The sequence below is a fragment of the Euprymna scolopes genome, chromosome 6, assembly GCF_053919585.1.
Source record: "Euprymna scolopes isolate OS-2025 chromosome 6, ASM5391958v1, whole genome shotgun sequence".
Classification (NCBI taxonomy): domain Eukaryota; kingdom Metazoa; phylum Mollusca; class Cephalopoda; order Sepiida; family Sepiolidae; genus Euprymna; species Euprymna scolopes.
In genome coordinates, this window is record NC_136487.1 from 119,537,493 (window position 1) to 119,551,543 (window position 14,051).

The 14,051-nt window shown below is 33.7% G+C and overlaps 1 protein-coding gene across 1 annotated transcript in view; it reads left to right on the forward strand.

Annotated features, from left to right (window-relative positions):
* LOC145277913 (fibrocystin-L-like) overlaps positions 1-14,051 on the forward strand; it is a 401,092-nt gene that overhangs the window by 302,388 nt on the left and 84,653 nt on the right. Inside the window, exons 47-49 of the mRNA XM_080129971.1 lie at positions 690-866; positions 3,037-3,240; positions 6,755-6,923. Of these exons, the coding sequence (XP_079986097.1) occupies positions 690-866; positions 3,037-3,240; positions 6,755-6,923 (550 nt within the window). The remainder of the gene's footprint in view (positions 1-689; positions 867-3,036; positions 3,241-6,754; positions 6,924-14,051) is intronic.

Sequence of the window (14,051 nt, forward strand, 5' to 3'; positions counted from 1 at the left end):
TTGAGAACTCTACGAAACTCCTCCGACAATTTTGGGTCTAAACATACGTCGAAAGGCGTTGAGGTTCCTAAGTCTAAATAAGTTAAAACACTATCTTGTTATTAGGCGATTTAACATTCTACCGTTCTTTGTAGTTCATTACATCTAGTGGCTTCATGTCTTATCTGAAGCAACTTCTATGAAAAAAATCATTATTCAAAACATGGAACAGAAAAATTTAAAAAAAAAAAAAAAAGGATTGCAAGAAGTATTGTGTTTCGGTCAAATGTCTCCGAGAAGATCGATATGCCATAAAACTGCTGCAAGAGAACAAACTTGGAATTTGGTAAAAATATTTTTATTTCCTGATATCCCCCCCCCTCCAAAGAACAAAAATTCAAGAATGTTACTTGAAGCGTAAGATTATGAAACTGGGGAATATTTAATAATTAACGGCTAATGCTTATTGTTAAAAGTACACAAGCATAGAAGGAATCAAAATTTTCACAAAATTTTCATATTTACTTTGATTTTATTTTACATAACACTCAAGTACACTAAACATAGTTCATATTTCCCACTCTTATGTCTAGCGATGATCTGTTAATTAGTTTATGATTGAATCCTGTGCGTACAAATATAAGTATATAGACGTATAACTTGATATAGATATATCGTTTCTTGTCTTTTCTTTTCTTCCTTTTCTCTAGAATGCGATGATTCTGTATGATCTGGACGGAACCCTCACTGGAACCGCGAACAGCAAAGTCGTCGCCACAAACGGGCTTCTCCCACCGACGTGTACAAAGGCTGCAGCCTTCAGCTCTTCAAAGTCCGCCAGTATTTGCCCGCCGGAAGTCAAGTTTCACAGATTTGCCTTCAATAAAGTTAGTGCTCTTTTTTTCTTCTCATAATTAGGTCGATGTGAAAATATTATCCATCTTTTGAAACAAATGCTAGCTTATCCCCCCTCCCCACCCCGTTCTTCCTCTTTTCCCACAAGAGAAACGTTGCGCGTCTATCTCTTTTTCCTATCGTTACTTTTATGGTAGGTGCTCGACTGAGCCTAAATCTATGGTCACTCCAGCTGTAAAATGTTCACAACAAATACACGTCTAGCTACACCCACTGTCAACAATTTTCCTCAATTTCTATCTGTACCTTAAACTAAACGAAAATGCCATAAGCAGAGTTTCTTTCCTAGAGCTGTCCATCTACCGTGGGGCTGCTTCCGAGCTGACTATAATTTTCGTGTTCGGGTTTAATTTATTAAATACGTTCTTGTTGAACCGTCCTTTTATATAATTAACTCTCACCTAAGTTCCACCATTACTGGTCATCACGTCTCACCGTTTACCTTGAAAGTGATGACCCTCATCCCAAGTAAAATAAATGAATAAATATATATTTTTTCATCTTTTTCTAATTCACAAAAAAAAAAAAAAATAAGACTCTGTTTTTATAGGCGATTACATGTAAACAGCCTGAAAAGACAAAAATAAAAGTAAAAAAGCGATAATATTATAGACTTTGGAGTAGAGAATGATTTTCGTATGTAAAATTCTACATAAGCTGATCACCCACATCCGGATCTTATCACATTTTTAAAGACCGGTTTTAAAAGATTATCTGACCCGAAGTAGGTGATATGCATATACGCATATATATAAATGGATGCTTATATATCTGTTCATAACAGCTCGTATCATCTAGGGGATGTATCTGTTCATTGAGCAGGTGTGTGTGTGTTTGTTTGTGTGTGTGTGTGTGTGTGTGTGTGTGTGTGTGTGTGTGTGTGTGTGTGTGTGTGTGTGTGTGTGTGTGTGTGTGTGTGTGTGTGCGTGCGTGCGTGTGCGTGTCTGTGTGGTTTACACATATTAAATTAGACAGTTCACAACCGGACAATTACACACTTAAAAAATAATTCGTTAATGGGACTAATATTTATATTTGTCAACTTGGCACCATACAAAGGAAGAACATACCCTTTTCATAGTGGCAACATATCGGAGAAAATAAACATACCTTTTTCTGAGTTGCAACTCTTCAGTGTGTAGTTTTTTGACGTGCTGTCCTAAAAGTGAAGACACTTCCATTTGGAGAACTCATGACGACTAAGTTATATTTTATATTTACATTTATTTCCATGGTTGTTTGCTCTCGGAGGGCACATCTTTTTCTCTTTAATATCTTACATTTTCTCTAGGCAAAATGCCTCCACGACTGATCTGACAACTGTCTAACTCTCCATCTAACTTTTCTTTGTTAATTAACTCTCTGACGTCACATAACGAGGTCAGTCCTTATTCCAGGTCATTATTTTGATAACCAAATTCTGTTTGTTTACGTTTCAAAAATTCACGAATTTTTTACTATAAATATCTGACTGCAATTTCTTTTTTATCTATTGGAACATTTTTCTTAATACATTTCCTTTTGTTATTGAAATATTTTCTATTAACTAAACAATAACAATTGCAACCACTTTCGCCTCAATTAAGTCATGCAACGTTTTCCGAGATGCCAATAGTCAATATGGACTCTTGTATCAATTTCATTAATACATTTTGAAAAAGTATAAATTCAGCTCTTATGACCCCCCCCCTAAAAAAAACTGTCAAATAGTTGAGTAGAGTTGCAAGCGTGTGGATAGGACAAATCGTTTAAGAAAAAAAAATACACTTGCGACTAGGTGCAAGCCCTAGTTTAGAAAGCAGTAACTGCAGTGATGAAACCGGCAAACAAATCTATTCTATCGATTAATGGTGACTTCAGACTCAGCCAAAATTGGGATATTATTCTGTCTGTGACTTCTGATCTATGGTTGCATTAGATTCCTGTAGATTAAATGACAATACATGATAAAACTAGTAGAACATAACCGCTGTCGATCAGGGGAAAAATCTAACCATATTCAACCATCAATTCGGCATAAAGTACCTATTCTAAGTCAACGGCCTATAATTTTTATCCGTTTTTAACTGGCAAAAGTTTATTTTATAATGTACTGTTATTTATCCATTAATAGTATATTCACGCCTTTTCTTTTTTCTGTAGATCTACCCAAAGAATATGCAACACCGAGATTTATTGGTGAGCAATAAACACGGCAACACTTCAGCGCCATACAAATTCTTCGCTGTCACTCACAAAGAGGGCTGGATGCTATTGTTGGTTAATGGCTTAGAGCATAAGATATCTTTCCTCGGCGCGAAGCAGGTTACGAACATCAGCTATGAAGCTTCATTTTACCAATTCGCTGTAAGTATTTACATTTATTGAAATCCCATAGTTGCCCCCTTCACCTATTTTATATTATTACTAGCATGGATGCCCGACGTTGCCCGGGTGTTTGGAGGTGTATGCTGAGAAAAAAATTTTAAAAAGTCCATTTTTGTTTTACTTTCACCCCTGTTATGACTCCTTAACATTTATTATTTTGGGTTCAAATCGAGTTATTACGTTAAATCCATGTTCAAGGAACCCATATTTAAAATTTCAAGTGTTTAGATCCAAAGCTGTCGGAGGAGTTTGGTAGAGTTCTCAAAAGTTAAATCGTTGAACTTTGACCCCTTAACAGCCAACGTTCTGGCGGAAAACCGATTACATCGATTTTCTCAAATCTCAGTACCCTGTATATCAAATTTCGAGTCTGTACACTAAAAATTGACAGAGTTATTGCGTAGGGAAATGTACACAGACACGTTCACTTTTATAGATATATAGAAGATTGTGTTTTAAAAAGAATCCTGTATTATACGGCCGCCCAGCACGGACGCAGGCCCCACAATATTATTGTGCCGCATTTCTCTAAAACCGATTTATATAAATACTCTTGTTAATCTACTTCTAGGGTATACTTGTTTATTGAGAGTCTATCTCTCAAACCATTATCATAGTTTATGACATATATAGACAGCCAGTGCGAATGCGGACCCTATTATCATTTTTGCAGCATCTTTGGATAGAACAGAGTTTATGACTTATTTCCATTCTATGTACGTCTGTAGACCCTGCAATATTTTTGTACCACTTTTGATCAAACTGAAACGTATATAAATACCCTGGTTAATATAGTTTTAGAATATATCACATCATGGGGGGGGGTTCATCTTCAAACCCTTTGTAGGAGTTTGTGACATATCTACATTAATCCGAACCAAGACTCCATGATATAATTATACCATCTTTGGAGAGAACAGATACCACACTTTTATTCTTACTTGAAGGCCAAGAAAGTGTAATTTTGTTCGAGTTTCACGTTTGATACAACAGCACCGTCATATTAATATTTTTTAATGGGTGAATGGTGATAACGTACGTATGAACATGAAATTATCTGAGGTTATTATATAGCTGTTATTGTTTCTAATCTACATTGGTTGTTCTTAACCATTGGGTTTGTCTTTCTCTATCGAATGCCACGCATAAAATAGTGCTTTCGGCATTCCAAACCATGATGACAATGCAGAGAGATTACGAGATAAGCAGCTACAAATGGTATTTGTCCGTAACGAACAGATAGTAGACACATGTAATAGATAATCTCAGACTGTTGGATTTTAAAGGCGACGGTCGAAAACGTAGGACTGTGAAAAGTAATTGACAGCTACTTTGCACAGTCATACGTAAAAATATTGTGATGTGAAATTGTTTACGGGGAGCCACACAGCGTCGTTTGTGTGGTTGGTGTGTTACGTCGGCATTAATCCGGCACAACTCCAGTCGTTCATTTTTTTTTCTTTTCTTTTTTTAACTATCTGATGTACGCTTTTATTTTTGCTAACAATCTGGTATACTTTTTTTAATGTTAACCATATAGTATGGCCCTGTCGGTGGGGCATTAGAATACGCCGACTGCCCCCCTGCAGAGGGTAAAAGTCCCTCAATGGGGGTCCTGGATATGTCCTTAAACTATATCCAGTGGTGAGGCCCCCGCTTGTGGGCTTTGGGGAGTGTGGAGCCACCCTTTAATTACCATTGCTCCCAGGTCCACTCTGACCCGGAGTGGTAGTACCTGTTAGGGTCCCAACTATGGGTTAAATAGAAACCGACGTGAAAAATACAAATATATTCTATTAAAAACATTTTTCTTTAAAATCTTTAGATTCAGCATTAAATAATCCGAAAAGGGTTGATATGCCGTAAAACAAAAACAACCAACCAACCATATGGTATATGTTTTATTTTTTTGTTTTTTGTTTTTGCTTTGTTTGTGCTAACCATCTGGTATGTGTTTGTCTCTGAGTACGTGCAATTTAATACCGAAATTTGATAGGGCCCGTGGTTTCGAAAACTGGCTAATCATAACTCTTTGTAAGTTTCTGATTATTTTTTGATTGTGTTTGAAAGATTAAAGCGTACAGTAAATCTCTAAAAGGAAAAAAATAACTTATAATGAAAAACGTTTTTACGGCGGCTTCGAAAACTCGCAAGTTCCGCTAAATTTGAAAGTTAAATAAATTCATTGTTGAAATATAAATAATAGTTACATGTGACTATTTCAAAGATCATTCGTAAAGTAAAATCTTAAAATACGTCCTAAACCGGAGTGCTGTTGCACTATCTCACCGAGAACTACTCGGAACACTCTATCAAAATCTCCTCTGAAACCGAGTAGAAACTCTTTTCTCTTCCTTGCAACCTAAAGAAGAGACGTTGCGAGCCGGTCTCTGCTCTATTGTTATTTCCATGATAATGGGTTCAGTATATTTTGTGGTCGTTAATTAATAAATACTCACAATTTCATTAAAAATTGGTTGTTTTTCTGAATTTTGAATTTTTAAGTAAAGGGAGGGTCAAAATATGTATGCATTTACCATAGCGATTGTTAATGGGTCGGAAGACCAGTGTTCAAACCTCAACCGAGTCGTACTAAAGATAATAATGATTGACTAGCGGGACCTGTGGAAATTCCACAGCGGCATCTTTCATATTTAATATATTGCTGCTGGGAATTCTATGAACGTTCAGTATTTATGGAGATAAAACTATAAAAGTATATAAGTAATCTGTGTCAGGAGATATGTGGTTATTACGGTTTAACCATAATATCCTTATAGGAATCCAACATATTTCCATTATATGGACGTCTGGCGCGAACAGAAACACCACGATATCATTATACCATCTTTAAACAGAACAGATACTACATTGAATCCTAGTCAGAAGACCAAAAAGGTATTTTAGTTTCACGTACGACCCAAAAGCGACATCATTTCCTTTATTTATTTTAATTTTTTTTTCTTTTTATATTGCGTCTTTGGTGTTTGGGAGATCGTATTTATTAAACAAAAACAAAAAAAAAAGAAGGTAGAAGGTGATAAAATGCTACGAACATTAAATTAACTTATCTATATAATAATGATTAATGTTCGGAGCATGTTATCACCTCCTATCCCGCTTTTTAATAAATAGGATCCCCCGATCGAATAATTTATAATCTGGGAACCGTGACACACGTACGTACATACGTTAAAGGTACCACTATATTAATATAGAGATATCCCTTTTGCTAAGCACTTAGCATTATATAAATGAAAATCAAAAACAAATGGATCATTCCTTGAAATTGAGTTGCATCCTCCCCTACATCTCTATTTAGCAGCTAATGAGAAGGGAGCTTTCGAGTCGCCTTGAACTACTGTCAACCACTTTATGATTTATTTTTACTACTATGTTACACAACTAGCTTTCAGCTTTTAATGGCATTTACTCCGAGATTGCAATTTTCAGAATCGACATTTTAAAAAATTTCTTATTCTTCTTATTTCAGAAAGGTGATCACGTCTCGATAACCCAGTACAAAGACACCTTACCTGATCGATTTTCCATCGACAACAAAAGAACCTTCATTCAAAGATCCTTGAAGAAGCCAACTTACGCGACCAGTGGCACAGGAGATTGGTTTTACAATTCCACAGAAAAAACTATGACATATTTTGGTAAAATCGGATATTCAAACGTCTTTTCTTTTTTTTTTTTTTTTCATTTTTTATTTGATTTTGGTTTACTTTTTTTTATATATATATTACTGCTTTGGAAGGTTATCTACATATCACTTGTTCATATTGACTTACCCCCGCCCCCACAAGGAAAATGAAAGACACAAGGTCAGTTTTTAATGTGAGTACAATCCAATTCCTCTTAATATAGAATATAGATACGGGAAATAATGGCGGAAAAAAATTAGGGGGACATAGTTTTGAAAGCTGATTTATCATAATTTTTTTTTTTTAAGTTTCCGACTGCTTTTTGATTGTATTTGAAAGATTAAAACCCAAAGTTAATTTCCAAAACGGGGAAAAATATATGTGAAGGTGAAAAAAATAAAAGATATAATGAAAAAAGTTTTCATGGCGACATTCAGAAGCTGACAAATTCAGCTAAATTTTGAAGCTAAAAAAATTCATCGTAAAAAACTTTTGAAAAATAAATATTATTTTTCTGGATCAATATACGTATTAGATACTCTAACGTGAATTCTGCGTGACCAACACACGGTTCCGACATTTGAAAAAATTACCATAAAAACAACAAACGGACTTCTACTGATTCTATTCGTTGTTTTCTTTTTTTACTTCGCTTATAACCATGCTTACATCGTCATCGTCGTCGTCGTAACGCTCAAAGACTTTCAAACATCTTTCACTAACTCATTCTGGCTGGCCGATTTTATTTTCAAACTTCGCCTCAGGGCTTCGGGTTCGATCCTACCCCCCCCCCAGTTTCTTTTTTATTTAACACCACACACACCTACAAACACCCGGGCAACGCCGGGTACCTCTGCTAGTCTAATATAAATACCAAGTATTTATATATAGATATTTTAATCCCAACCAAATATAAAAAAGCTCAATGCACAAATAATAGAGAGTAGAGCTTATTATAAGAGAAAAGAAATTAAAACTGTGAAGTTGAGATTTACAATCAAATTTATTGTTTGATAAGTCGAACAATAAATTTGATTGTAAATTTCAAATACCTTAAAAAACAAATACCCCCAAAAAACAAATATCCCAAAAAACAATTTACAAAGTCCTTATTCCGCAGAGTTTCAAAGAATGCTATTCTTGTTATTCTTCTCATCAGAGGACAGAAAGAAATCAGCAAATTGTAAATTGTGGAATTCACATTAGGGCTTGTGTTCCTTGATAGAGGCGCTGGAACACAAACCCCAATGTGAATTCCATGTGACCAACGCACCATTTCGACATTTGAAAAGATTACCGTTAAAACAACAAACGGACTTCTACTGATTCTACGCTCCAACAACAACATGGCAAAAATAAGAAAGAAAGACATACTGAAGATGAAGTTTAACTTCAATATATATTCATAAATTTCAATATAAATTTCAAACAAAATAAATATCTGTTTATTTTGTAATAATGCGTTGTTTTGGCTTCAAACGTATATAATATGTATTTTATATATATATATATATATATATATATATATATATATATATATATATATATATATATATATATATATATAAACCCTGGATACAGTAGCCCAAGAATATTGTTTTTTTTTCCGGTTACGATGTCGAATACGATGTTTTTTTTCCGGATGCTAGTTACGGTATTTGGCCCGCTTTACGGTATTATTTATAATGTTATTTCGTTATATACATGTGTATTATATATATTTTACTGCTTTTTGTTTAATTTTTAATGCCGTATCCCGGGGTTGTACTGTGCGTATATATTTATAGTACACCTCATCAATTTAAATCCAGATTACATAGACATATACATATATATATACGTATATATTTATAATAAATATAAAATATTATTTTACTATAAATATATATATACATATATAGATATATATATACACAAATATATATATATATATATATACAATATATATATATATATATATATATATATATATATATGTATATATATATATATGTATGTATCTTGAGCAAATAAACGTGTATTCATTTAGTTTTAGCGTGATAATCGATCGTAGATATACTTATATATGATAAAAAAAAACAATGGATGTCGGTGTGTTTTATTTGAAATTTGATTCACACGCGTTTTATTTTTCAGGTTTCTTTTTTTTATTTTATTTAACTGTAAAATTATTTTTACTAACATGATATCTTTGTCTTATTCCAGTATCAGTTAAATCAAGCCAGCACAGAGGTATCAACGCACTATGGTGTTGTCGGGTTGTGTTAGTCAATCAAACAACTCTTAGTATCAGTTTCGTTGATATTGTAGATATGTCGCAATCGTTGGTCGTCCATATTTAGTGAGATCGTAAATAAATCGCTTTTTATCATCTTTTTAGTAGGGCTTACTTAGTAAGCGCACGCTTTATATTATGTAGTCTTGCTTTTCTTTATCAACCTCCAACTCCTCTTACTTCACTCTCACGACCATCCTCCCCCCCTTTCTATTACTATAGTTTCTGTTATCACTGCTCTTTATCAACTCTCTCTCTCTCTCTCACCCTCTTCCCTTACTTCCTCCTTTTCTCTAACTAAAGGTTTCTATTACGGTTATTCTTTATCTACTGTATTTATCTCCCTTTCTGTCTCATTCGTCGATCGAGATGTGTTACACTGCGACAGTTATTCATTGATCAATGACTCCCACTACTCTCCATGTTGGCAATACCTATATATATATATATATATATATATATATATATATATATATATATATATAACATTAAGAGGAGATTATATATATATATATATATATATATATATATATATATATATATATATATATATATATATATATATAAATACCCGTTCACGATAAAGATAGAACTCAGATAGAATCGAGCAATTGCATCGACAACGGACAACGCCAGACCCAAAGTGGGTTCGATGTACTGCATCTCATCAGTGACGTGCTCCGACATAGGCGCGAACCCAGGTCGTCGCACTCATGAAGTGTGCAATACTGACGACCTAACCATATGGGCCACGGCGCAATTTATTGACTATGCCTCGAATTTTAAATTCTTATATTTTTATCCAGTTCTACATTCTACGATGTGACAAACAACGCGCTCTATACAACTAAGATAGTTACTGCTGGTATGCAGGCGGTAGATATTACATCTACAAACATTAACTGAAATAAGTCGACTCCCCAGATACGATTTCGAAACAACCTATTTGTTGAGGAACATCACGTCCCTACGAAGGATGAACCGCTTTTTCTACACAGATATTAAGAGGAGATTATAGATAGATATATAAATACCCGTTCACATACACCTTTCACGATAAAGCTAGAACCCAGAATTAGATAGAATCGAGCAATTGCTCGATTCTATCTTTATCGTGAAAGGTGTATGTGAACGCGTATTTTTATATATATATATATATATATATATATATATATATTTATTTATATATATCATTTATATATATCATTTATATATATATATATATATCATTTATATATATCATTTATATATATCATTTATATATATATACCATATATATATATATCATATACATATATCATCTATATGTATGTATATAGATATCATATATGTATATATATATCATGTATGTATATATAGATATCATGTATGTATATATAGATATCATGTATGTATATATAGATATCATGTATGTATATATAGATATCATGTATGTATATATAGATATCATATATGTATATAGATATCATATATGTATATAGATATCATATATGTATATAGATATCATATATGTATATATAGATATCATATATGTATGTATATATATATATATATATATATATATGTGTGTGTGTGTGTGTGTGTGTGTATGTATCATATATGTGTATATATATGTATCATATATGTATCATATATGCGAATCAATGACATCTATTTTCATGGAGATGTTGGTAAACGGAATCAGAATAATAATAATAATAATTATTATTATTATTATTATTATTATTATTATTATTATTATTATTATTATTATTATAACTTTGAAAGCTATTGAAGTCCACATATTCGACCACCCGAAAGAAATTTCTTACACGAGAAACAACCCTTAGTGAATGACGATATTTTTACTTACTTTATGAAAAGTGTTATTCAAAATGACAAAACAACAAATTTTGCAATATATATATATATATATATATATATAAATATTTCTGTAAACATATATTTTCTGTTAATATATACCAATCCTTATTTAAGGAACTCAATGTAATTACAGAGCAATATAGAGAATAAATGACAAAAAAACTATATTCCAAAATTTATTATGTTGACCATCTTATAATTTATTCCTTCGATTCAGTTGACTTATACAATTCTTGACAGTATCTGTTTCGTAGCGCAAAATCAATCACTTAATTATTATATCAATCAGTGAATCTATTATGCCCTTAACTCATCAGAAGAAATAGCAACAATCAATCTGTCAAAAGGAAATAAAGTGTGATTTTACATGATTAAAATCCGAAAATTGGAAGAGAAGCTGCAAATACCTTTAATATGTTTCCATTACGCCATTTTGAATTGGTGTTTTCTTTTTGTTTTTTTGTTTGTTTTTTTTTTGGGGGGGTGCGCTACGACACAAATAGTCTCAAGAATTGTATAAGTTAACTGAATCAAAGGAATAAATTATAAGATGGTCAACATCATGCATTTTGGAATATAATTTTTTGTCATTTATTCTCTCTCTCTCTCTCTCTCTCTCTCTCTATATATATATATATATATATATATATACATATATATATATATATATATATATATATATATACACACATTAGAGAGAGAGAGAGAGAGAGAGAGAGAGAGAGAGAGAGAGAGGGCAGACGGGCAGACAGTTTGGGGACAGCATTCAAACATGTTCTTTCTCATCCGAATCTCGCCGGCTAGGCGCGACGAAAAGACTTCTATCCATAAATCACGTGATTTGCGTAACTTTCATTCAGCGGCTCTTTCTTCTGACCACTGATATTTTCCATTTATACAACTTCAACCGTGTAACAGTATTTGATCATCAAATATGAGAAATGTACATTAATTTCTGTCGATACAAAAGATGTTTCTTTTTATCGTTTTTAGTGGGAGGGAGAGCGTTACGATTCAAATTGTCTCATCCTCTTTCAGTTTTGTCTTTATCAATCACGTCAACTTCTTGTTTGACCAATTTTTTTTTTTTTTTTTTCATAACCCGTAGATGATTATTGGGGAGAATTTAACCACCGATTTTCCCAAATTGCAACATGTCAAAGCAGTCGAGTCTTGAATGCCGGATGCGACCAAATCTCATTTCACTAATTCTATTTGCTAACCTAATTTTGCATAACTTACTGATTATCACGTTAAATTATACTTTTTCATGACTATGGTTGGATATAAACATTGTTCTCTCAACGAGAATGATGATATTATGACGTTTTTTACAGCTCTCATTGCTTCGAGCTTCGTTCCTAATCCTGTGCACACTCTAAATAGTATAATTTATAGGTGAAAATAGCTTTTTAATTCTTGTGTTATGCCATTTTGTTTTAAATAATTGCGTTGCACACAATTATAGATTGCTGATCATTAGTGATTAGTTTTTTATTTGTTTGCAGGTTTAGTAGAAGCTTCTGGTGGAGAGAGACAGACAGACAGAGAGAAAGACAGAGAGAGAGACAGAGAGAGACACAGAGAGACAGAGAGAAAGAAAGAGAGAGAGAAAGAGAGAGAGAAAGAGAGAGAGAGAAAGAGGGAGAGACAGAGAGAGAGACAGACAGACAGAGAGATAAAGAGAGAGAGAGAGAAAGAGAGAGAGAAAGAGAGAGACAGAGAGACACACAGAGAGACAGAGAAAGAGAGAAAGAAAGAAAGAAAGAAAGAGAGAGACAGAAGGAGAGAGAGACAGACAGAGAGAGAGACAGACAGACAGAGAGAAAGAAAGAGAGAGAGACAGACAGACAGACAGACAGAGATAGAGAGAGAAAGAGATAGAGACAGAGAGAGAAAGAGAGAGAAAGAGAGAGACAGAGAGACACAGAGAAAGACAGAGAAAGAGAGAGAGAATGCTATGTGCTAATAACCAATTTCTATCTCTACCATTCTTTAAATCGTCGAAGAATGCGGATTAATGTTGAAACAGATACGGCGGATAGACAACATCTACAGCTGTTTGTCTTTTGTCTTTATTCATAAACATATCTAAATTAATGCCTGTACAGCTAATCGCCAATTTATGGAATCGGTTATGCTGAGTTCAAATATCCTCAGATCTATTGACATACTAATCTCCCAACTGAATCTCAACATCGATCAGTGAGAGAAGAACCAGATTTGCTGGTCACTGCTAAAGGGGTAAGAATGAAACCGTCGGTTGTGTTCTTGGTAGGCATCAGATCAGGGATGTAGTTCATCGGGGTAACCGCACAGACTTATCTCACACAGTTAACATATGACACACAGTGCACTTGTGTAAACGTAAGATGGAACAAGATTGCGTGAGAGAACCGAAAAAGTCTGTGACACAAGCAGGAGTGAAGAAGAAAGAGTGGAATAAAGAGAATGAGAACTTGTGTTCAATTAATTGTATCCAATACGAATAGTTAAAAATATGTATTTTGTTTCCATAAAATAACATTAAAATAGTTGATATTGTGTCAAACAGTGAAAGACACTGAAAAAAAATCCTTTGTGAGGCAATAACGTATTTTTTTTTTACATGGAAGTCACCACTTATCAAGGCCCGGATGCCACTCAGGGATAAGGGTTATTGCGTGTCAACAACGGTCTCAAATTCGGAAAGAACTCTACTTCACACAGTGAAATCACAATAAGTGTTGTGGTGTTAATGTTGAATGTTACAGAAGAGACGTTGCGAGCCTACCCTTGTTTTATCGTTATTTCCATGGCAGGTGCTTGTCTGAACTCCAATCTCTGGTCTCCCCTCGCCAATCTTTCACGAAAAACACCCGTCTATCTGAATCCACTGTGAAAAATTTCCCCCACTCTTTATCTGTGCCTAAATCAAAACGTGGATTCCATAAACAAAGCTTCTTTCTTAGAACTGCACGCCTGTGGAACTCTGTTCCGTCTTCCTGCTTCCCACCTGACTA